At 41.7% G+C, this 24,185-nt stretch overlaps 1 protein-coding gene across 2 annotated transcripts in view; it reads right to left on the bottom strand.

Annotated features, from left to right (window-relative positions):
- Positions 1-5,460: 5,460 nt before the first annotated feature.
- LOC118385485 (tenascin-like) overlaps positions 5,461-24,185 on the bottom strand; it is a 60,142-nt gene continuing 41,417 nt past the window's right edge. For both annotated transcript variants that reach the window (XM_052521460.1, XM_052521461.1), the window contains 11 exons: positions 13,801-13,923; positions 13,299-13,442; positions 11,447-11,566; positions 11,127-11,270; positions 10,643-10,773; positions 10,423-10,555; positions 10,132-10,283; positions 9,825-9,921; positions 6,973-7,134; positions 6,629-6,792; positions 5,461-6,435 (listed from right to left, as the gene is read on the bottom strand). In XM_052521460.1, the coding sequence (XP_052377420.1) occupies positions 6,325-6,435; positions 6,629-6,792; positions 6,973-7,134; positions 9,825-9,921; positions 10,132-10,283; positions 10,423-10,555; positions 10,643-10,773; positions 11,127-11,270; positions 11,447-11,566; positions 13,299-13,442; positions 13,801-13,923 (1,481 nt within the window). In that variant the 3' untranslated portion in view covers positions 5,461-6,324. The remainder of the gene's footprint in view (positions 6,436-6,628; positions 6,793-6,972; positions 7,135-9,824; positions 9,922-10,131; positions 10,284-10,422; positions 10,556-10,642; positions 10,774-11,126; positions 11,271-11,446; positions 11,567-13,298; positions 13,443-13,800; positions 13,924-24,185) is intronic.

Here is a 24,185-nt window from a genome sequence, read left to right as displayed (position 1 = left end):
CACCACCACCACTCACTCACTCACTCACTCACTCACTCACCACTCACACTCTCACACACACACACACACACACACACACACACACACACACACACACACACACACACACACACACACACACACACACACACACACACACACACACACACACACACACACACACGCCTGGGCACAATTGCTCCGCTCTACAAAAATGAACAATAGCAACAGAAATCCATACATTTGATCCTGAACAATTAACTTAATGAGCAGCGTTGTTTATCTCGTATGACACCCCTTTGGTTTATTAGAGGGGATCATTCACCCTTTTGATCGGTAATAACCTCCACGTTTGTGTGTGTGTGGTCACTGATACTCTCAGCCACACTGATCATGCAAGGTCTACTCTTATTTTCGTACCCATAATTACGAGCACACATTCGTTATAAATATCCATTTTAAATCTCCAACAGAGGTGATCAGGGGTAATACGTTTGCAATTTTTATAACTAGGCAAGTCAGTTAAGAGCAAATTCTTATTTACAATGACTGATTTTTACCTCGTCAGCTCGGGGATTCGATCTAGCAACCCTTCAGTTACTGACTCTCAAACCACTAGGCTACCTGCCGCCCCCACACAATAGTCCTGTAAAATATTCCTCATAGCCCTTTGTGTATCGTGGACAAATTGTCTCATGTTCTCTGTTATCGATTCCTAAGTATGGGAATGGAAAAGCCTCGATGAAACATAAATACTGATCATGAAACGCTAATGAGAGTGTGTATTTTTAATGTAAAATGTAATATCCTAGCATGTTGTCAGATCATCTTTCACCTATGCCAGCCTATTGATTGCATTATTACTGCACTCTGCCCTTGTAAAACACTCAAACCATCACAGATAACCTTGACTATAAAGCTCCTAGAGACCTCTTTATCTCCAAATACTCCCCCCTTTCGTCTGGTGTCTGTTTCTGGTTGGACCAGGATGTCTTTGGGTTGAACACGGACTCCACCCATCAACAAAAAGGATGGGCTGATGATTCTTGGCAGAGACATGTGAATTGAATAAGTGAGTTCCAAGAAGCCAAATAGTGCTCCTAGATGGCAAATAGTGAGTTCCTTGAATGCAATCATTTCCAACTGGATCCCCAGGCTCAGGCTGTCTTCATGCTCAAACCTGTCATCTATGTTATATATGATTTCAAACATGATGGATGTAGTTGTTAAGATTGGGAGATTTTGGCTTCAATTCCAACCTAGCCTGTCTTACACTTTCTTGAAGGGGCACGACAGTGTTCTAAATGAAATATTTTTTGTTTATTACAAACACACATTTTTAAGCCTCTATGAAGGATGAAATGGAGTATTCCCTGTCTTATTTAGATGTCTTAAAAAATGTCTTACAGTAGTGTGGAAGTAGAGTGACAGCCCTGTGTCAGATGTGTTTGGGCCACAGTGTCAGGGACTCTGGACTGTGAGAGCACAGCCAATTCAAATATAACACAGACAGACATACAACAAACTGTTGGGAGAAGATTTCCTTGGAAAACGTGATTAATGACAATCCAATGAGTTCCACTGAGGACACATGGGATGGCCAATATAAACAGGTTCCCTCCAGACATAAGCTAACCTTTGCACAATGTGGACTAGTACAATGTGGAAATGTGGAACTACTTCTTCATTGCCCATTTGATTCAATAGGATAAACGATGAAAGCGAAATAGGCTTACATAGCACAACCTCCGGCAATGCATGGGGGGCCCACGAGCTTTTATAGATGAAAACGATTTATTTTGTTGCATTATTTGAGCTTAAAATGTACATTTAGGGGAATTTTATAAGGGAAAAGATTTTCTTTTTGAATTTTCTAAATATTTTCAATATGATTCATTTCCATGTCGGCCCTATGCCTGGAAAGGCCTTTGTCCGGAGCAAAAGATCCCCATTCCAAGCTCTCCAAAAATAATGGATATTAACTGAAAAAATGTTCTAATGTAGTTTCTTGTAATAGCCCTCTGTGACTTTAAAGCATATTTCTCTCAAAACTGTGATTCCTAAAAGATGTGTCTGGAGATTTGGTCAACTCTGTCAGATTTGTCTAGCATCCTAAATGAATCAGGACTGAGCAGGGTCAGCTATACCATAAGGACCCCTTATTCATGTCCTCAGTACATGAAGCGCAACAGAGTTCTCTACTTTGATAGATTTAAACAAACAGTATTGGAATCACCATGGACATAACCATAAACTGTCAACTCCATCTGCCTGATACATTAAGATAGTTGGACCAAAATTCCTATTCTATGTTACATTAATTGAGGTTTTAGAGTCATAAAGCAACCGAGGAAAGAAACTATTGTACACACCACTTGAACGAAGAAGACATTTTTTTCGTCAACTCCGTAAAACATCAACTCTGTCAGATTCTGTCCAACATCAGAGTGCTGAATTGATCTGGTAGAATGGTTATGGTTTTATTGGGGGATTATCAAATGAATAATTTTCCATATTTGACAAATGTTTGTATTGAACTCTTATATTTAGAGGTCAAAAATATGTCCGTTTTAAGTATCTGTTGTCAACTGGCTTGTCAACTACGTCACTGACGGAGTCACTGTTTTTTTTTGGTCAATGTTCTGAAAATAGATTTGAATCACTGTTCTGCAACATATGCTTAAACAATTGAAGTATTTGCTGTGCCGGAACTGCACACAGAGTAGTTTACCACCAATGATAATGTCATCACTAATTTGCTTTTGATGAAGAATGGAAAATGTGTACATTATTATTTGACATGTAAAAGCAGAACAAACTGCCGGGCGTTGAAACTGGGCTTTCTGAAAAGCTTAGGTCATGCTTAGGTCATGCTTAGGTCATGCTTTGGTCATGAATTACATTACATCCGTAGGAACAGCTTGTGTAATAGACTCTTTGAGCAAATAAGGACATAACTCTTGAGTTAACATTGACAGGCACAATACGCAGCGGCGCCACGACGGTTCCTAGAATCATTTTTCTAATGTTATATCACATCCGTTGTATATATTGTGTTTTATAGTGTCCTGAGGGGCCTAGAGCCTTTCAGAGCGAGGCCTGCCTCTGTGCATGACCCAAGGAGGTGAGACGTTGCCAAACAAATGAGCTTTGTTTCAGGGAATACAGGGTCAATCTGAAATTACACCCTATTTCTCATATAGTTCCTTGTGTTTGACCAGAGCCATGTCATAAGTAGTGCACTCTATGGGGAATAGGGTGTCATTTGAGTAGCCATTTTTAGTATAATTATCATGTGTACAATATAATAGACATTACTATCAAATTTAAAGACTGCAATTACATACTGCAAATACCATGTTGTTAGTACAGTGTGGCAGGTAGCCTAGCTGTTATCCTTCGTCTGCGTTTCTGGACTGCCCTCTTCAAGTCAAACCACAGATTTCCAATGAGGTTCAAGTCCGGAGACTGAGATGTTGATTTAGTGGTCAATTAACCATTTCTTTGTGGATTTTGATGTTTGCTTGGGGTTTATTGTATTGCTGGGAGATCCACTCGCAGCCAAGTTTCTGGCGCCTGGCAGAGGCAACAAAGTTTTTGGCTAAAATGGCCTAGTACTGGATAAAGTTATTGATGCCGAGCAAAATAGCGTCACAACATCAAAGATCCAGTATGTATGGGGATCTGTTCTGCATGTGATTCCTCTTTTCGACACAAACCCACCACTGTTGTGCGTGGGGCTATTTTGCGTCCACTGGTTCTGGGGCCATTGATAAGGTCAACGGCATCATGAACTTCCAATCCACGTGTCAATGCCGTTTATCAAACTCACACAGGCGGTGCTATGGTCAGATTACATGAAAATAGAGGTTTATAGCCACGCAAAGCCAATGCAGAAAAGAACCTCAATGCTGACTGTAAAATATGATGGCGGATCTTCGATGCAGGATTATGTCTTTCTATCTATCTAGCTGGCTGGTCTGAGTGGACTCACATTTCTCATGACCTAGATTGGGATGACAGGAATCAGGTCAGGGCCCAGCTTCACCCAGATTACAATGCAAACACAATGACAAGGATCAAGCAACAGCAGAAGAAAGACCATGGAGCTGATTGAGGCCTGATCAGTAAGTAGGACATGGTGTGGTACAGAAGTTATGACTCTATGAGAACTGACCTGTCCACAAAAAAAAGTATAGTTTTTTTTTTGTGTGTCCAATTCCTTGTTTGATCTGCCTTGTTTGATCTGATCTCTAATTTAATATTGTAATAGTGTCTGGGCCAGTACATATGCCTTCTACATACACAAATTACTCATCATACAAAATACATCTGCAAGACTAACCACCTCCTCTAATTACCTGGTTCCATCTGCACCTTTGTTTGAGAAACTCAATATCTTGTCTAGTTATGACATCATTGTATGCCAATTATTCATTTTCATCTACAAATATTCATACCTCCCAGGCAGTCTACCTAAACCCTTCCATGGATTCTTCCAGGTTCATTCTGAAGTCCATCTATATAACACAAGACACTGTGATAACCTTCACCCTCCCCACTGCTGCACCTCACATAGTCAATTCACTATCAGATACAGAGGTACCATACTCTGGAATTCTTATCTTCAAATTGCAAAACCTCATCATCCCTCAATAACTTTTGTATTTTTTGTATTTTATTATTGAACCTTTATTTAACTCGGCAAGTCAGTTAAGAACAAATTTTTATTTACAATGACGGCCTACCCCGGATGATGCTGGCCCAATTGTGTGCCGCCCTATGGAACTCCCATTCACAGCCGGATTTGATACAGCCTGGATAACTTCAAGCCTTGATGAACCAAACCACACTCACATCCACGCATGCACACATGCACACACACGTTTAACATTTTTGGGGCGATTGCTGATTGGTTAATTTGTACATTAAAGATTAGTGGGTTTTGTTCTCTGTTTTAACAAACCTTTTATTTAGTTGTTTATATCTGTATTGTTGTTTAACACTTGTTTTCTTTGGCGCAAATAAATTAAACCTAAACATGAGATGACAGTGATAAATCCTTGGCATGGATATCTTCTGTGGTTCTTTGATTTTTTTTTGCAGTCCTCAAAAATATTTTTAATGTATTTATTCTCCTAAACAATTAATCCTTTTGATTTCCCGCTTACTTTTTTTTTATTGTTTATTGTATTGGTTTATTACCCTACATTACAAAAAGACAACATTAAAGAGACACTTTTACAGAAGAAGCCAAGTTAGTTGATGTGTGCTATTGTTACATTTGTTCTTCAAATTGTAGACCTATTAGTTAAAATACTCTCAATCTGTGTGACGTTGCACACTGATTAGTACTTTTGTTATGATGAAGATATGACACATGAATACTTAACACTGCCCTCTGCTGTTAATGGAAAACTGGTACTGTATATAAAAGGGTACTGGTAAATGTATTATGGGCAGCCAAAAAAAGGTCTGACAGCTTTTAACAAAGTATATTTTATTGTATCGAGGGTTCATTCAGTTGAAAACAAAATCAAAGCATAATTTAAACTGGTATTCAATTATATCCCTGGTTGAAACCCCTACCATGATCTTCTCAAGAACAGTTGTCACACTTTGTTGAATATGTGGACATAATTCAAATCGGTTGGAAATAATAGAAAATGTCATTCTAAATATCAATCACTCAGCATGAAACAAATTATGCCTAATTTAGTCGGTCTTTCCCTCAAGTCTGTTGAAGGATTTACTGTATGAATAGAGGGGAACTTTGTTCACCTATATAGCTTTATTTTCTACCTCCTTGGGAAGACTGAGGGATGTGGCATCAAGCCACATTATTATTGTCACGTTTCTCTGAAATTTTGCTAGTTCAACTGTGCTGTCCACAGTAATGTACAATGGGTTCTGAATGCTCAGACGGTTTTTCAATCAATTGCCAGAGAAAGAACGTGAAAGTGTGGGAGATTAGCAAAAAGAGTAACTGAAATCCCCTTTCATTGTTTCACATTTCATAATCAATCTGCCTTATTGCTAATTGGTATATTCAAATATCTTTGGACCTATAAGGAGCCATGATTTGCTTGTAAATTTTCCAATGAACACAAACAATGAAATAAATCAAACACACAAAAGTCAGATTGTGACGTTTCTGGTATAACGTATCCATCCCAATATTGACAGCTAGTTGGATAAAAACACATTCAGTAACATGATTGTCCTTGCTTGATGTGTGACTTGGTGAACTGAAGATTGAGGGTCAAAAGAGGGTCAAGGGGTGATGCTCCTGGGAGGGTGGGGGGAGGCTTGGAGAGAGCTAGGGGGAGGAGGGCAGTATAAAGTCTATGATCTTTTCCTTCGACTTTCAAAGTTTCTGAAGTTGACTGGTCTAATCTTCATTTCGGCGAACTGTATTGAATGCTCGTGTCCCTTCCAATGGAACCAGTTGATACCCTGAAAAGATTATAATTTTTTTACACACCGCAGTATAACAACAAGCCTGCAATAATCTTGTTTCACACCCTGGCCAGAATATAATACTCCCGCACACACGCCCACACCCACACACACACACACACACCCCCACACACACACACACACCCACACACACGTTGAATTTTGTTAAGCAGAAAGCTGGCTTCCGTACCTTGCTGTGACTATCGTCACCATATCTCCCCATAAGGTTGACACGATGGCAGTTTTTGTACCAGAAGGCACCCTTATAGGACAGGGCACAGTTGGTGACAGCGATGTCATTGTCATTGTCATACGTGGAGAAGGGTCGGCCCTGGTGATAAGTCATAGAGTCACCTAGGAAATAAGTGGCACACAGTGACTGGTGTGAACAAATGTGAATAGGTCAATCAGAGTTATACAGTTTACTGTAAAGTGTATTGGGATATTTAAATGGAGTTGAACAAAATCCAGATTATATTAGATGTTCTATTCAGGAACACTAGTAAATAAAGCTATTATCATCATTGTCCTTACCTGCTGTGCCGCTGTACCCTCCTATGTGGATCTTGTAGCGGCTACGGGGTTCTGCGATCATGAATTTGTCATACTGAGCATAGGCCGACTCCCCGTTGTCCCTCAGGTCCACACGCAGCTCGTACTGGCCTGCTGTTGTCATCTTGTGGAGGTTGGCCAGACCTGCAACAACAGGAAATGACATCACAGTACCATTCCGTGGTTCCTGGGTTGGGGCCCTAGGTCTGAACCCCACCCTGTGCAACTGGGTCCTGGACTTCCTGACTGGCCGCCCCCAGGTAGTGAAGGTAGGAAACAAAATCTCCACTACGCTGATCCTCATCACAGGGGCCCCACAAGGGTGCGTGCTCAGCCCCTTCCTGTACTCTTTGTTCACCCATGACTTCATGGCCACGCATGCCACCAACTCAATCATCAAGTTTGCAGACGACACAACAGTAATAGGCCTGATTACCAACAATGACAAGACAGCCTACAGGGAGGAGGTGAGGGCCCTGGCGGAGTGGTGCTAGAAAAATAACGACAACAAAACAAAGGAGCTGATCGTGGACTTCAGGAAACAGGGAGCACAACCCCATCCACATTGACGGGTCCACAGTGGAGAAGGTGAAAAGCTTCAAGTTCCTTGTTGTACACATCATTGACAATTTGAAATGGTCCACAGATTCAGACAGTGTGGTGAAGAAGTCACAACAGAGCCTCTTCAAACTCAGGAGGCTGAAGAAATTGGCTGGTCCCCTAAGACCCTCACAAACTTATACAAATGCACCATTGAGATCATCCTGTTGGGCTGTATCACTGCCTGGTACGGCAACTGCATTGCCCGCAACCGCAGGGCTCTCCAGAGGGTGGTGAGGTCTGCCCAACGCATCACCGGGGACACACTGCCTGCCCTCCAGGACACCTACAGCACCCTATGCCACAGGGAGGCCAAAAAGATAATCAAGGACATCAACCACCCGAGCCACGGCCTGTTCACCCCGCTATCATCCAGAAGGCGAGGTCAGTACAGGTCCATCCATTGTTGTGAATTCTTATACAGTGGGGAGAACAAGTATTTGATACACTGCCGATTTTGCAGGTTTTCCTACTTACAAAGCATGTAGAGGTCTGTAAATTTTTAAAATCATAGGTACACTTCAGCTGTGAGAGATTGAATCTAAAACAAAAATCCAGAAAATCACATTGTATGATTTTTAAGTAATTCATTTGCATTTTATTGCATGACATAAGTATTTTATTCATCAGAAAAGCAGAACATAATATTTGGTACAGAAACCTTTGCAATTACAGAGATCATACATTTCCTGTAGTTCTTGACCAGGTCTCTTGACCACTGCAGCAGGGATTTTGGCCCACTCCTCCATGCAGACCTTCTCCTGAGCCTTCACGTTTCAGGGCTGTCGCTGGGCAATACGGACTTTCAGCTCCCTCCAAAGATTTTCTATTGGGTTCAGGTCTGGAGACTGGCTAGGCCATTCCAGGACCTTGAGATGCTTCTTACGGAGCCACTCCTTAGTTGCCCTGGCTGTGTGTTTCGGGTCGTTGTCATGCTGGAAGACCCAGCCACGACCCATCTTCAATGCTCTTACTGAGGGAAGGAGGTTGTTGGCCAAGATCTCGCGATACATGGCCCCGTCCATTCTCCCCTCAATACGGTGCAGTCGTCCTGCCCCCTTTACAGAAAAGCATCCCCAAAGAATTATGTTTCCACCTCTATGCTTCACGGTTGGGATGGTGTTCTTGGGGTTGTACTCATCCTTCTTCTTCCTCCAAACACGGCGAGTGGAGTTTAGACCAAAAAGCTATATTTTCATCTCATCAGACCACATGACCTTCTCCCATTCCTCCTCTGGATCATCCAGATGGTCATTGGCAAACTTCAGACGGGCCTGGACATGCGCTGGCTTGAGCAGGGGGACCTTGCGTGCGCTGCAGGATTTTAATCCATGACGGCGTAGTGTGTTACTAATGGTTTTCTTTGAGACTGTGGTCCCAGCTCTCTTCAGGTCATTGACCAGGTCCTGCCGTGTAGTTCTGGGCTGATCACCTTCCTCATGATCATTGATGCCCCACGAAGTGAGATCTTGCATGGAGCCCCAGACCGAGGGGGATTGACCTTCATCTTGAACTTCTTCCATTTTCTAATAATTGTGCCAACATTTGTTGCCTTCTCACCAAGCTGCTTGCCTATTGTCCTGTAGCCCATCCCAGCCTTGTGCAGGTCTACAATTTTATCCCTGATGTCCTTACACAGCTCCCTGGTCTTGGCCATTGTGGAGAGGTTGGATTCTGTTTGATCGAGTGTGTGGACAGGTGTCGAGTTCAGGTAACGAGTTCAAACAGGTGCAGTTAATACAGGTAATGAGTGGAGAACAGGAGGGCTTCTTAAAGAAAAACTAACAGGTCTGTGAGAGCCAGAATTCTTACTGGTTGGTAGGTGATCAAATACTTATATCATGCAATAAAATGCAAATTAATTACTTAAAAATTATACAATGTGATTTTCTGGATTTTGTTTTAGATTCCGTCTTTCACAGTTGAAGTGTACCTATGATTAAAATTACAGACTTCTACATGCTTTGTAAGTAGGAAAACCTGCAAAATCGGCAGTGTATCAAATACTTGTTCTCCACACTGTATATTACTGCACTGCTAGAGCTAGGAACACAAGCATTTCGCTCTACCCGCATCTGCTAAATTTGTGTATGCGACCAATAACATTTGATTTGATGGCTCAATTGGTTGGAGCATGGCGATGCAACACCAGGACTGTGGTTTGATTCCCGCATGGGCCACAAACGCTGAATAAAAAGAGAAACACAAGGAGGGGTGGAGAGATGTGGACTCACCAAACCAGAATTCAGCATTAATGTCCCCAAAGCCACCAGTGTAATTCTTCCAGTTCCTGAAGAACTCCAGCTTTCCACTCTGGCGCCTCAGGAACACCTGCAAAGAGAGTTCACAGGACCTGTCATACCCTGGTGTCTTTGGCTTTCACAAACATGTAAAGGTAAATCCAATCAAACCTGGTGTTTAAACCTGTGTGTGTGTGTGTGTGTGTGTGTGTGTGTGTGTGTGTGTGTGTGTGTGTGTGTGTGTGTGTGTGTGTGTGTGTGTGTGTGTGTGTGTGTGTGTGTGTGCGTGCGTGTTCCTCACCATCCATCCACCTCCGTCGGTGGTCATGTCACAGTAGACCTGGATAGGCTGGCTCTCTTCTCCTCCCAGGTATATGGTGTAGATGCCAGAAGTGGTGTCTCCATTCAGCAGAGCCTGTGAGCAGTCCTTAGGGTATCTGTACAACACTCCGCCTACACACGTACGTGCAGACGTGCACACACACACACACTTGTCAAAAACAGTACACTGGGCAGTTGTCAAATTATACCCTATTTCCTATGCAGTGCAAAGCTGTGAGGAGAAGTAAATGGTGTGTAGCAGTCTACTTACTGGTGGTGAAGATGGTGGTGACGTGGCGGCTCTGCTGGGCTCCAGCGATGGCCTGTAGCCTGACGTTGTAGTCGGTAGTGCCACTCAGCTGAGTCATGCTGTATGATGTGGCTGTAGGGCTCAGGACCACTTCCTGTATTCAATTCAAATCAAATCCATCTTTATTCATCATGATTGAATTGAAGCCAGAGTGTGCTGACTCATATAAAGACCTACGTACCCGGACTGTGCTGTCAGATGAGGTGAAGGTGAGGACGTATCCGGTGATGTCGGCCCGCGGGGGCTTCCAAGTGAGAGTGGCACTGTCTGTCTGGACGTTGCTGGCTACCAGGTCGCGAGGAGAATCCACATCTACAGACAAAAAAAGCGAGGAGGAAGGATTCTATACAGTACGTGATACGTAACACATGTAAAAGGGAACATCCACTCAAAACTAGCTTTTGGTATGTTTTTCATTAGTCCACTGTTGATACAGCAGCAAAGTGTTTTGCATGTGAGCAGTCAAGTTTTCAACATATTGGGCTTTCAAGGGGTCAAAATGTCACCAGTCACATCATCGTGTTGCAAAATAATATTTTTTTAAGTGGATTTTATTATTACTTTATTATTGAATTTATGGACAATACAATACTGCACAGAGTTAGATTTTTGATTGAAAATCAGACCCAAATGCTCCTGTATAAAGCATCCAATTGGAGCATTACCTGTGGTGAAATCGGTGGTGGTGGTGCCACTCTTCAGTGCCTCCCTCATGGCGTATACCCCAACTGTGTAATGGGTGGCAGGGACCAGAGAGCCCATCTCAAACTCCACTGTGTTCCCAGAAACATGCTCCATCACTGGGGACCCTGCAGACAGCAGAGGACAGAGAACAGTGTTACCACCTGGTTACCACTACCAACACTCCTGTTGTGCTGTGTCTATTTGGCTAATGATGAGGGATACCTTTGATAGATACATCATGTACACAAATACAGGTCAGCTCCTGGCAATCTGTGCCTTGGGACTCTTGCGAAACACACACCTGAATCTGCACTGTAGGTGATGACGTAGCCATCGACAGTGGCCCGACTGGGTTGCCATAGCAGCAGGGCGGTCGTGTCAGTGACGTTGACAGCAGAAAGACCCTGAGGTCTGTCCAGAGCTACGGAGGAGGAAAACACACACAGGCTTGTTACAGACAAGGGCCAGCAGCCACAACAGCTTCAGCAAACAAACGTGTACTGACAATACTGTGACTTGCGACTGCCTGGGGCTGTGGCGGTCATTCTCACGCTGATTTACCGTCAATTAACATAAATATGTTTAGCATCTACAGGCCTCCACCCATACAAGTGCCTTTGGAACATCTACATTTAAAGAATATATCATAAATCAATTGAATGTAGGCTACATCATCACAATAAATCCATTATTTATTTTTAGTCAGCTCTAAAGAAACATTGTGATTGTGAAAATGTATTTCAGAAGAAAAATAATATGACTTGGCTTACTATAGGCCTATGTTACAGTATCGGTCTATACTCCATGACATAGGCTGTAGGTGAGTTCATTTAGCTGACAAGATACAGTATGCTTATAAATCCTGCTGCCACCCAGTGCTTAATTTGGGAAACCAAATTAAATCTGTTCGGGAACATCGATAGTAAGATGTTTTCGCAACGAAACATATTTCACGAAACTGTCGACAGCCCGCCTGCGCGCTCGAGAAAGTAATACAGGAGAGAGAGGAAGAAATGAAAACGTATGAAGGTGAGCTATTCTGTAGGCCTATAGCTGACGGTAATGTGTCACTTAATGAATAATGAAAAAATATATTTTTAAATGCCCTATAACTAGACTATTCATTATCAAATACAAATGCACTAATTGTAGGCTAACTGTAAATCACCCTGCGCAATCAATGAACCAACCGCATGGCCTAGGGCTATACCTTCTCTCACAGACTCATGGATATACGTGTTGGAGCGTAGCACAAGGTAACCAGTCCATCCAGTATGCATAATAACACAGTTCGCACGCACAGGCAATTACTCAAATTGGTTTGATTCTGGAGTATAGGCTAGACCAATTATGTGCCAAAGACATCTTAAATCAGTTTTGTTTTCTGTTTTTCTGCCATGCATAATATGCAGTAGGCTATGTATTGTATAACGGCACAATCATCATTTTAATACAGTATTTTTTTTAGAGCTCATAAGCCTATGTATGTACATAAACTATAATATGCATATGTGTGTGTCTTTGAATGAATGAATCTGTCCATTACATTGTGTTGGGCTTTGGAACAACATCCACAACGACCATGTTTTACACCGTTTCAACCTGCTGTTGAACTTCTTTCTTTAAATTGATCATCACGGCGAGGTGAGTTTTAAAAGCACTGTAGGCCTACTGTGTTGATGATATGTGTTTGATATGATTTTCAAATGCATTTGCATTGACGTCAGATTGGTTAGAGGGACAATAGAGCCCAGAGTGCCAGGTGATAATTGGATACTCACTACCAAAGCATGTCCAGAGTGCATAAAGGAGATTATCGTGACTCAATGGTCACGTGGAATTTTACTGCAGTCATGACTCATGACTGCCTGTGTGTCGGTAATATGGTTTACAGCAATGGCACTACGACTGCCCCTATACAATGATGTGATACTTTTTCATGGAATAATTGACTGGTTGGTACAAGTAGAGAAGTACAATATCTGCTACTGAGTAAGAATGTATGAAAGCTAATGAATTATGAAAGGCTCATAATGTCTATTCTCATCATAGCACTGTGGCTTTAATGAAAATGTATATGCATTTTCATGTGTTTAGTAAAAGGTCAAATCAGATTGATATAAATGTAGGCTCAACAGAAGTCACACACACACCTGTGGTGATGGTGTCTGTCCCTGGGTCACTCTCCTCCAGGCCCTTCATGGAGAATATGGTCACCTGGTAGGTCACCCCTGGCAACATGTCAGGCAGCAAGGCCTGGGTCTCAGTCCCATCCACAAGCACTGTCATTGGGCTACCTGTTGATGAGAGAAAATATAGCATTTTTGTCACATTACATTCTTCTACTCAGGAGTCAATCAATTTTCATAAACAGATTTCATTTTTGTTCAATTGTACTGTTAAATCCACTTCAAGTAAATAGTTTCCTTTCTCTCCCTTGGTAGCATTTGGAGAGACTACTGTGATTGTGTGAAGAAGCCTATGGTCCACTAGAGGGAGTGCTTTGTCCAATTAGAGAGAAAACTAGAGAGACAATTCCTCCTAACCCATCCAACGTTAAGCTCTTTTGAGGCCAAAAGTACTATATCAATGCAGTCCAATATCCTGATCAGAATGGGTAGACTTCACTGTCACTATTGAAGCCTGTTCACTCACCTCCTTGGAGGGGCACATAGACGACGCGGTAGCTGTCCACTCTGGCACGAGGCATGGTCCAGTGGACTATGGCCGAGGACTCGGTCACCTCAGAGAAGCGGATGCCCCTTGGAGCGCCCAGGCCTGGCACAGCGATGGGTTCAGGGTTAAAAAGGCAAGCACAAAAACAACAAAAAAGTTAGATTGATCTGTTTGAGTTTGGCTTTTGATCAGGAATCGATTCTACTGAGGTCATTTTATTTGATGCAATAGTCCTATTGCCTGTGGTATGTCAATATGCGCAGTGAGAAATCAGAAAAGCACACAAATGTACTCAAAGACTTTGCTAAAATGATAACTCCAGAAAGACATGAAATTCCAGTGAGAAAACACAGTTCCTGAAAACGTACAAAGGCCCATCCATAAATCACCCTCAGCCAGAGTAGGTTTGAAACATGTGCTGCAACCCACAATCTACATATCAACAGTGGTGCATATCATACATCCCTATTATAGGCTATCAAGGGGAGTCCATTTAATGAGTACATTTCGATGCATGAATACCAATACATTAAACTTTTGTCGAACATGCTGCAAAAAGCTAATATGTTTGTGTCTTTAACTCTTTAACCAGTTTAATCAGTAAAATGTATAGGCAGTGAAAATGAATCTACAATGGGCATCAAAACACATGGAATTTGATCTGCATTTCAAGTATAAGAAGCACCACAGATCAAATGCAAGATGGTGTCTCCATATTCCTGAAAATAATATCAAATGGGGAAAAAGAAACATGAAAAACCAATGGTTATGCCCCTTAAACCCCGAAGTATGCTCAGCAGGCCTAGGATTATTACCACATCAAAGTATGATCAGTGGCAATTAAGGCATTTCCCTGAAGGCATATACCTCTTGAGAAAATAAAACCAGTCACAACAAAATGCATTGTCAGAAAACCCAGTCAAACAAAGAACAGTAGCCTATTGTTTCTTGTAGACGCCCGTTTCCAGAGAAACCAGACAGTTAAAAGTTGAGATATAGACCACATTGGGCTTAGGCACAATAGATCCTCTATTAAAATATCTGTTCGAGCAACACCGGTAATTTGGAGCTCCCATTCCAATGTAACACCGTACAGCCCAATTTTACACCCGGTGCCTCCGGTGAGTCCTGTTAAATTTAAATCTTTGGTTCCCTCATCACCGAGGACATTTCATTCTTGTGGATGCTCAAACTTTGTGGAGTCCCTAATTTTGATCACAAGTCTATCAAACATTTCTTCATCCGCAATCCGGGCCTGGTGTAAACTGTCTGATGTGATGTCCGAGACAAACATGTGCTCCACTTCTGGCTCAGGCTCTGGTTGGAAACGCAAAACACTTAAATTTGTCGAGAAACATACATCGAATTACTAGAAAGCATAATTGAGGAAGGCATCCTTTCGGCAATCAGACGGAAAAGGTGAGTACACATACCAGTTGTTGGTTACATTCTCATAAACTTGCCGTCCCTCTGCCATGCTTTCAAATCGTTAGCGTGCGGTCACAGTCACGGTGCTTCGCATTCCTTTGATATAGACATAGACACGCTCATGGTTGTGGAGACATTTATTGAAGTCAGTTAGCAAGTTGACATCCACTTACAGGCCCACTATTCTCCATTATTGTTGCATCAAGCCAAGGATGTTGGCTGAACAATCCATCCACACCCGCATGTGTCCATAATGCCAGTTCTACATTCAGTGCATTCGAAGGTAAAGAAACAAATGACTGGATAGGTCAACTGACTTTTCATGCTGAAAATGGCACGTTGATTTGTCTGTGTTTTCCTGGTCCAAAGGCCTAACTAGCTATAAAAAAAGATTGCCTAGTCAGACCGTTACTCTGTTTAAGCTGGTGAATAGGAATTATTAGATAGGTACTGTTTAGCATAGCACAGATCATTTTCGACCAACCTTAACTTGTCGATACTTCCTCAATTCCTGACTTGGAATTACAACCAATGTCTTCCAAATGTCTGTGTCTAATTGCACGGGGTTCGATTGAATTTAGAAAATTGAGAGAAGAGCAACACCGGTTTTGAAGATAGACAAGATGACGGTGTACACATTGTTGGATTACCTCATGGAGCAAAACAGAAGAAGATGGCGTCGAGTGCAGACAATAATTTGTCTTGCTCAGAGTAACCTTAACTTTTATCCCTCTCAAACTTACTTAAATGTAACAAAACTCGGTTTATAGGAAACACAACAGAGAACAATGCTCAGTAGACTGCTAATTTGATCTGAAACTTGGTGGAAGAAAATAACGTGCGAAAGAGCAAAGGGAGGAGAATGCAGTTACTAGCTGACCACTCAGAAACCAGAGAGAAACCGCCACCTGACTCGTCAGGAGAAGAAATTGAGGAATCTGGAAATTCAGTTGATTCAGAAACTCCACTCAATAGCCTTGCACCCAAAATACACAGAAAAAAAAGAAAAATAAATGTCTTTGTGCAAACTCCAGGTCAACATAATCGAAGCGGTCACTGCAAAGATAAATGAAAGAGCCGATGGTTTGGAGAAAATCATACACGAAAACACATCAAAAATCGGTGACCTCGAGACCTCTCTGGATCATGCATAAGAGAGTATCGAAGATCTTAAATGTGTCCTGCACAGGAGAAGACCATGGCTGACATGCAAGAGCACTTGTTGGAAGCAGAGCGATACAGGAGAAGACCATGGCTGACATGCAAGAGCACTCGTTGGAAGCAGAGCGATACAGGAGAAGGTGGGTGCTATGGCTTTACGGTGTCCCTGAGGACCAGGGTTAGAATGTAAAGCGCAAAGTAAGTGACATTTGTAACCGTGTGGCCCCGGACTTCCCCGGAGGATATATGTACATGGCTGTGAATGTCGCTCATTGTTCGATTTCCGCACAGCAAGAGATGCAGTTTGGAAGAAAGCAAAGGAAAGCAGCTTTCTGAAAGAGAGAACTTAAATTCGGTGAGGACCTGACTGCAGTAGACAAGGCAGCAAGGGAAAAGTTGTGGCCTCCCGTCCCGACAGGCCCGAAATCGAGAAAGGGTGGACACTACAGGGGAATCTGACACTTTTTCTGTCGACAGGAAAATTAATTTGACCTGAGTGATTTGATCCGTCATTAGGCTAACAAGGTAGCCCCTTCCCCAACAACAAACGGAGTATTTGAGCCCAACACTGTAGAGGTAAAAATAGTGCCTGCAGTCCTGACTGATCATAAAGTCATATGGCTGACTGTAAGAATATGTATTAATGATGAAAATAAATACTCTGGTGGTTATTGGAAATGTAATAACCTATTGTTAGTTCATGATGATTGAATTTTTTAAATTCAAGAATCAATTGAGTTTTTACTGGAATTTAGCTACCTCTAATGCAGAAATGGGAAATACTGGGAACTGCTGAAATGTAAAATCCGTTCAGCCTGTATTGCTTATGGGAAACGGCTTGCTTTAAGGAGGAGATTAGGTATCTGAGCTTTCTAAGTTCATTGCTTATATCACAGAAATAGAGCATCTTGATCTTAATGAGAAAGCTAAATTGAATGATTTACAGTATCAACTAGATACATTTTATGAGGAAAACGCTAGAGGAGCCTTTATAAGGTCCAGAAAAACTATGGCTTGAAAAAGGCGAAAACAGTAGATACAGTTGAAGTCGGATGTTACATTCGCTTAGGTTGGAGTCATTAAAAGTAATTTTTCAACCTCTCCACAAATGTCTTGTTAACAAACTATAGTTTTGGCAAGTCGGTTAGGACATCTACTTTGTGCATGACACAAGTCATTTTTCCAACAATTGTTTACAGACGTTCATCTGTACAAACAATAGTACGCAAGTATAAACACCATGAGACTAAGCAGCCGTCATACCACTCAGGAAGGAGAATGTTCTGTCTCCTAAAGATGAATGTACTTTGGTGTGAAAAGTACAAGTCAATCCCAGAACAACAGCAAAGGACCTTGTGAAGATGCTGGAGGAAACAGGTCCCAAAGGTATCTATTTCCACAGTAAAACGAGTCCTATATCGACATAACCTGAAAGGCCGCTCAGCAAGGAAGAAGCCACTGCTCCAAAACCGCCATAAAAAGGCCAGACTACGATTTGAAACTGCACATGAAGACAAAGGTCATACTTTTTAGAGAAATAGATGGAATCATGAGGCAGGAAAATTCTGTGGAAACAACTCTCAAGAAAACTGCAAATTGGTCTTCCAAATGGTCTTCCAAATGGACAATACATCCATAGTTGTGGCAATATGGCTTAAGGACAACAAAGTCAAGGTATTCATTACAAAGCCCTGACCTCAATCCCGTAGAAAATTTGTGGGCAGAATTTAAAAAGAGTGTGCGAGCAAGGAGGCCTACAAACATGACTCAGTTACACCAGCTCTGTCAGGAGGAATGGGCCAAAATTCACCCAACGTATTGTGGGAACCTTGTGGAAAGCTACACAAAATATTTGATCCAAGTTAAACAATTTAAAGGCAATGCTACCAAATCTTCATTGAGTGTATGTTAACATCTGACCCACTGGGACTGTGATGAAAGAAAAGAAAAGCTGAAATAAATCATTCTCTCTATTATTTTCACATTCTTAAAATAAAGTGGTGTTCCTAATTGATCTAAGACAGGGAATTTTTAATAGGATTCAATGTCAGGAATTGTGAAAAACTGAGTCTTAATTTATTTGGCTAAGGCTATTCTGGAACATCTGCTATTGTAAGGGAAATCCAGGTGAATGGCATAGGTATACTAGATAAGAAATTCAACAATCGTTTTATTAAGGTATATTTTCTACGGGAATTCTATTCCTTCTGCTATATTTTGTTGAGCTTCATCATTTGTGGACTGGCGCCATGCTTGGCTCACTCCACTCAGATTTATAGTGACGAATAAGGTAAAGGAGATCTCCTTTAAGATTATCCATAGATTCTATCCGTGTAATAGCTTGATTTCTAAATATATACTTGATGTTACCAGTTAATTCGGTTTTTGTGAACTAGAAACTGAATCTATTGAACATTTATTTTAAATTGTGAGGTGTTCTGGACTGATCTTGGCAACACGCAGGGTAGCCTAGTGGTTAGAGCGTTGGACTAGTAACTGGAAGTACAACTCTGTCGTTCTGTCCCTGAACAGGCAGTTAACCCACAGTTCCTAGGCTTAACTGACTTGCCTAGTTAAATCAAGGTTAAATAAAAATGGATACAACCATTGAAATATCTACGTTTGCCATTTTATTTCACTACACTGATTCCACAATCGAACACCAGTATGCCGTAAATCTCTTTATTTTATTAGAAAAATGTTTCATACACCGATCAACATTTCTGAAGAAAAAACACTTTTTTCCTGATTTTTAAAGCGATTTAGAGTATTTAAAACGTATGTATTTTTTGTTATTTCTTTGTGTAATCCCTCTGGCTGTTCTGTTTTTTTGTGTTTTGCATGTTACTGTTTAATAAATACTATATATATATATATATATTAAAAAATATATATAATTTAATTTTCTTAATTCAAACGAACCCCCTTCAACTAGACGTGGACGTTTTGAAAATTGAGGTATTGAGGAAGTATCGCTAAGTTAAGGTTGGTCAGAAATGCTCTGCTATGCCCATAGACATTAAATCCAGGAGATAATGGCTCCAAAACAATTGCTAAGAATCATGATGAAAGTGGCCGTAACTAACAAAAGGGTCATGGTCAATGTAGTTGTTTTCATCCTGCCTGAGAGAGCCAACCCGGAGCCTCCTCTTAGCCTGCCGGCCCGTGATTGGTCTGTGTCAGCACATTGTCCTCAGAATGGATCATTATTTCATTAAATATCTCAATTTGTATCAAACTTTTAAATAATTCACCATGGGGATCGAACTTGATCATAGTAAACACATTTTAGAGCCCAAAATGGCCTCCTAAAAAATGTTTGAGTCTGGCAATCATAATTTACATAGGCGTTCTAGGGCAGACCAGGACTTTTGGCACCACTAGGTTTCTATGCAGAAGCCAACACGCAGAACTCCTGACTTCACGCTCCAGACTGGACTCTAAGGCATGGCTACGCCAAACAGTACCTAACAAAACCTAACCTACCTAAGGTCGTTACAAGCTAACTCCTTACCATCCTCTGACGTTTTTAACTGGAAACAAAGACTGGTTTTGTTAATGCCTTATCAGTCTAATATTTACAGGTGAAACTTAGATATTGCTTGATTATGTCAAGCAATTCTTAGTGATGTGACAGTGATGTGACAGTGATGTGACAGTGATGTGTCAGTGATGTGTCAGTGAAGTGACATGTGACAGTGATGTGACAGTGATGTGTCAGTGATGTGTCAGTGATGTGTCAGTGATGTGACAGTGATGTGACAGTGATGTGACATGTGACAGTGATGTGACATGTGACAGTGATGTGACAGTGATGTGACAGTGATGTGACATGTGACAGTGATGTGACAGTGATGTGTCAGTGATGTGACAGTGATGTGACAGTGATGTGACATGTGACAGTGATGTGACAGTGATGTGACAGTGATGTGACATGATGTGACAGTGATGTGACAGTGATGTGACAGTGATGTGTCAGTGGTGTGACAGTGATGTGTCAGTGATGTGATGTGATGTGTCAGTGATGTGACAGTGATGTGACATGATGTCAGTGATGTGACAGTGATGTGACATGTGTCAGTGATGTGACAGTGATGTGACATGATGTGTCAGTGATGTGACAGTGATGTGACATGTGACAGTGATGTGACAGTGATGTGACAGTGATGTGACAGTGATGTGACAGTGATGTGACATGATGTGTGTCAGTGATGTGACAGTGATGTGTCAGTGATGTGACAGTGATGTGACAGTGATGTGACAGTGATGTGACAGTGATGTGTCAGTGATGTGACAGTGATGTGACAGTGATGTGTCAGTGATGTGTCAGTGATGTGACAGTGATGTGACAGTGATGTGTCAGTGATGTGACAGTGATGTGTCAGTGATGTGTCAGTGATGTGACAGTGATGTGTCAGTGATGTGTCAGTGATGTGACAGTGATGTGTCAGTGATGTGACAGTGATGTGACAGTGATGTGTCAGTGATGTGACAGTGATGTGTCAGTGATGTGACAGTGATGTGACAGTGATGTGTCAGTGATGTGACAGTGATGTGTCAGTGATGTGACAGTGATGTGTCAGTGATGTGACAGTGATGTGTCAGTGATGTGACAGTGATGTGTCAGTGATGTGACAGTGATGTGACAGTGATGTGACAGTGATGTGACAGTGATGTGTCAGTGATGTGACAGTGATGTGTCCACTGAAAACAACATCCTTTAGACCGTAAAGTTTAGCGTCACATTATGATGAATCTGAGGAAAAACATAGTTTAAAATATAACACGTTTTCATATTTTGGACAGAGGAAAAAGCAGAGCACCTCGCACTTCTTCACTGTAACAATTAAGCTTCAAACTAAAAACACAAGCAAAACCTCGAGGAGAAGGAAGAGGATGAAGAAGAGATTAAGAGTAATCAGATCACTCTGGAAAATGAGAAATGAGAGGTCGAGATGAGAAATGTTGGAGGTTGTGAGTTGGGTTGAGGGTTCTCCACCAAAGCAAGGAATTTATGGCATCAATTTCTTATCCTTTCTCAGAAGATTACAGTGTAAAGGCTACTCGTTTTTGTGATAGGCCTACAGTAAAAGTTCAAGTTGGGAATCAATCACCCCATTGAATAGGTCAATAAAGTCTAATGACTTAATTGTCATCAGAATCAAAACAGTAAGTCCACCTGTTTTCACTTCAACTGAATGGTGACCGATCCCACAAGCTGTCCCAATGACACCTCACTGTGATGGAGAAGCACCTTTGTACAGGGCCAAATACTCGAGGGATAGGACACCCAAATGACAAAATGACATACTGTACTGGTTCCCTTACCCTGTAAGCAGTTTATAGACAAGGTATAACAGCAATCCATGCCTTGGTTTAGTTTAACTGGCACGGCTTGCAAATGCTAATGTTTTAGCATTTGTGGCACAAATCCCATTCAAGTCATGGGACCGATGTTAGTTTTTTTCGCGCATCACATCTAAATAACCCGAAAGTATCTAAAATTGATTGTGAAGCTCACCAAAGTCACACATGACGTCTGAAAAATGCTCATATCGGTCCCAAGACTTGGATGGGATTTGAGCCACAAATGCAGAAACCATGTGTCTGTCCTTTTGTAATTTGGATGAACTATCCTCTCAAGTTACTTGTGTTACTTGAGTGTATCTCAGAATTTGGCCTACAGTGTGTAGTGTGGCCAGAGCACCAAATTCAATGTATTTGATTGAATTGCGTGTGAAATAATCTTTTTATCCTACAAATTGATCAAATTGGAAGGGGGCTAATAACCCCTAATTTTCAACGGCAATGCCGCCTCTGTGGGTGGTACCAGTCACTGCCACTGTGGTCAGTGGTCGGGAGACCAGCCCAGAACTGGACACCCCCCCAGTAAGCCTGACCTCATAGGCTATGCCAGTGATCAGGCCCCAGATGTTCAGGAAGCTCTGCTTGCCAGGGACAGTGAACTCCTTGGGCCTCCAGTAGCCAGCCTGTCTGACAGGCTGTCTGAAGCCAACAGTAGAGGGAGCCCCCAGGACACAAGGAAGCCGAATGAGGTGATCTCTGAAAATAGTAAAGTTTTCGACTTTGGGTAATGATGCTAAAGGGAGTGAGAGTTGTTTTGGGGGGAGGGGTGGTTATGGTCGGTTAGGGGAAGGATAAGATGTGGTTAGAATACATATGGTAGTTGAAGTGTGCAATGATTGCAAAGGTAACCCAAATTCAATAAGCAGAATTTAGTCATGCACATAGCGTAATAGATTGATATCATGTTTAGAAATGAGTGATACATTCACAATAAAAACTGTCAAATGTCATGCAGACAAGGGGGTGTTGAAACACTAAAGTGAAGATTCTCATCCAATAATATTGTGTCCAGACAGACCTTTTTGTAATGTTCACTGGAACACTGTATCCACATCTTGCATATTAGTCCCTCTTAAACTTGGCTGTGTCCCTGGAGAGGTCATCGTCTATTATTTTGCTACTGGGGCACACATTTGTGCCATGTCAGTGTTTCAAAATAAGTTTTAAAGGTCCAATGCAACCGTTTCAAAAAAAATCTCATTGTGATTGTTTTCAATTAAAAAAAACTTCTAAGCAAAGGGCAATGTAGTGATTTATCTGTCCTGTGTGTGTTAAAAATTCATGAAGATTATTTCCCCGAACTAGCTAGCAATGGGGAATTGGCCCAGAAGCGGCCCTCTTCTGGGGGGCCGGAACTGACTGATTCGGCCCGGAATCGGGTGTTGGACTCGACCCGGAATCAAAATGAATGACTGCCCAGTATTGGCCCGACTACATCGGGCTGTTTCCGTCTACCAGAATCCCCCCAGAAGCGGCCCGATGCAAATTTAAATAAATGTATAAACAAAAAATGCATGTGTGAGCAAGGAACCTCCAAACCTGACTCAGTTACACCAGCTCTGTCAGGAGGATGGGCCAACATTCACCCAACTTATTGTGGGAAGCTTGTGGAAGGCTACCTGAAACGTTTGACCCAAGTTAAACAATGTAAAGGCAATGCTACCAAATACTAATTGAGTGTATGTAAACTTCTGACCCACTGGGACTGTGATGAAAGAAATAAATCATTCTCATTCTCTCTACTATTATTCTGACATTTCACATTCTTAAAATGAAGTGGTGATCCTAACTGACCTAAGACAGGGAATTTTTATTAGGATTAAATGTCAGGAATTGTGAAAAACTGAGTTTAAATGTATTTGGCTAAGGTGTATGTAAACTTCCGACTTCAACTGTATATAGTCAGTACTGGGCCTTAGCCCGGTGATTACATGGGACATTGCATTCTGGGAAATGCTATATTCATCTGGCTTCCTCAACCAGTTAGAATCAATCATATCCAGGACATAACCGGCAAACTCTCCCTCAGTGCCAGTCCAGGAGATGGAGAAAGTCTCGGATGTTAAGTAAGATACATACAGATTGCCAACCGCTTGTTCGCTCACTAAAGGGAGAAACAGTTATTGGATTTCCAAATAAGCTCAAATGTGCAATATAATATGCCTATGTCACACTGTTGGCTATAACATACTCAATTATCTATTTAAGGTGAGGAAAACAGATTGTAGATGATTTTGCATATCAAAGATATGAGAATAATTAGTGCAATTTCACATGGCACTCGCCTCCCACCTGCCATTCTCTATAGCCTTTGAATATATAAAAAAATGTAGTACATGAACATTTTCATTTTGACAATACAACAGGCAAGCTTTTGGGGGATGTGGTGAAGAATGACAATCATGTAT

Source organism: Oncorhynchus keta, chromosome 6, assembly GCF_023373465.1.
Source record: "Oncorhynchus keta strain PuntledgeMale-10-30-2019 chromosome 6, Oket_V2, whole genome shotgun sequence".
NCBI lineage: Eukaryota > Metazoa > Chordata > Actinopteri > Salmoniformes > Salmonidae > Oncorhynchus > Oncorhynchus keta.
Note: the sequence above shows the minus strand (reverse complement) of the source record. Positions and strands in the feature narration are given on the sequence as shown.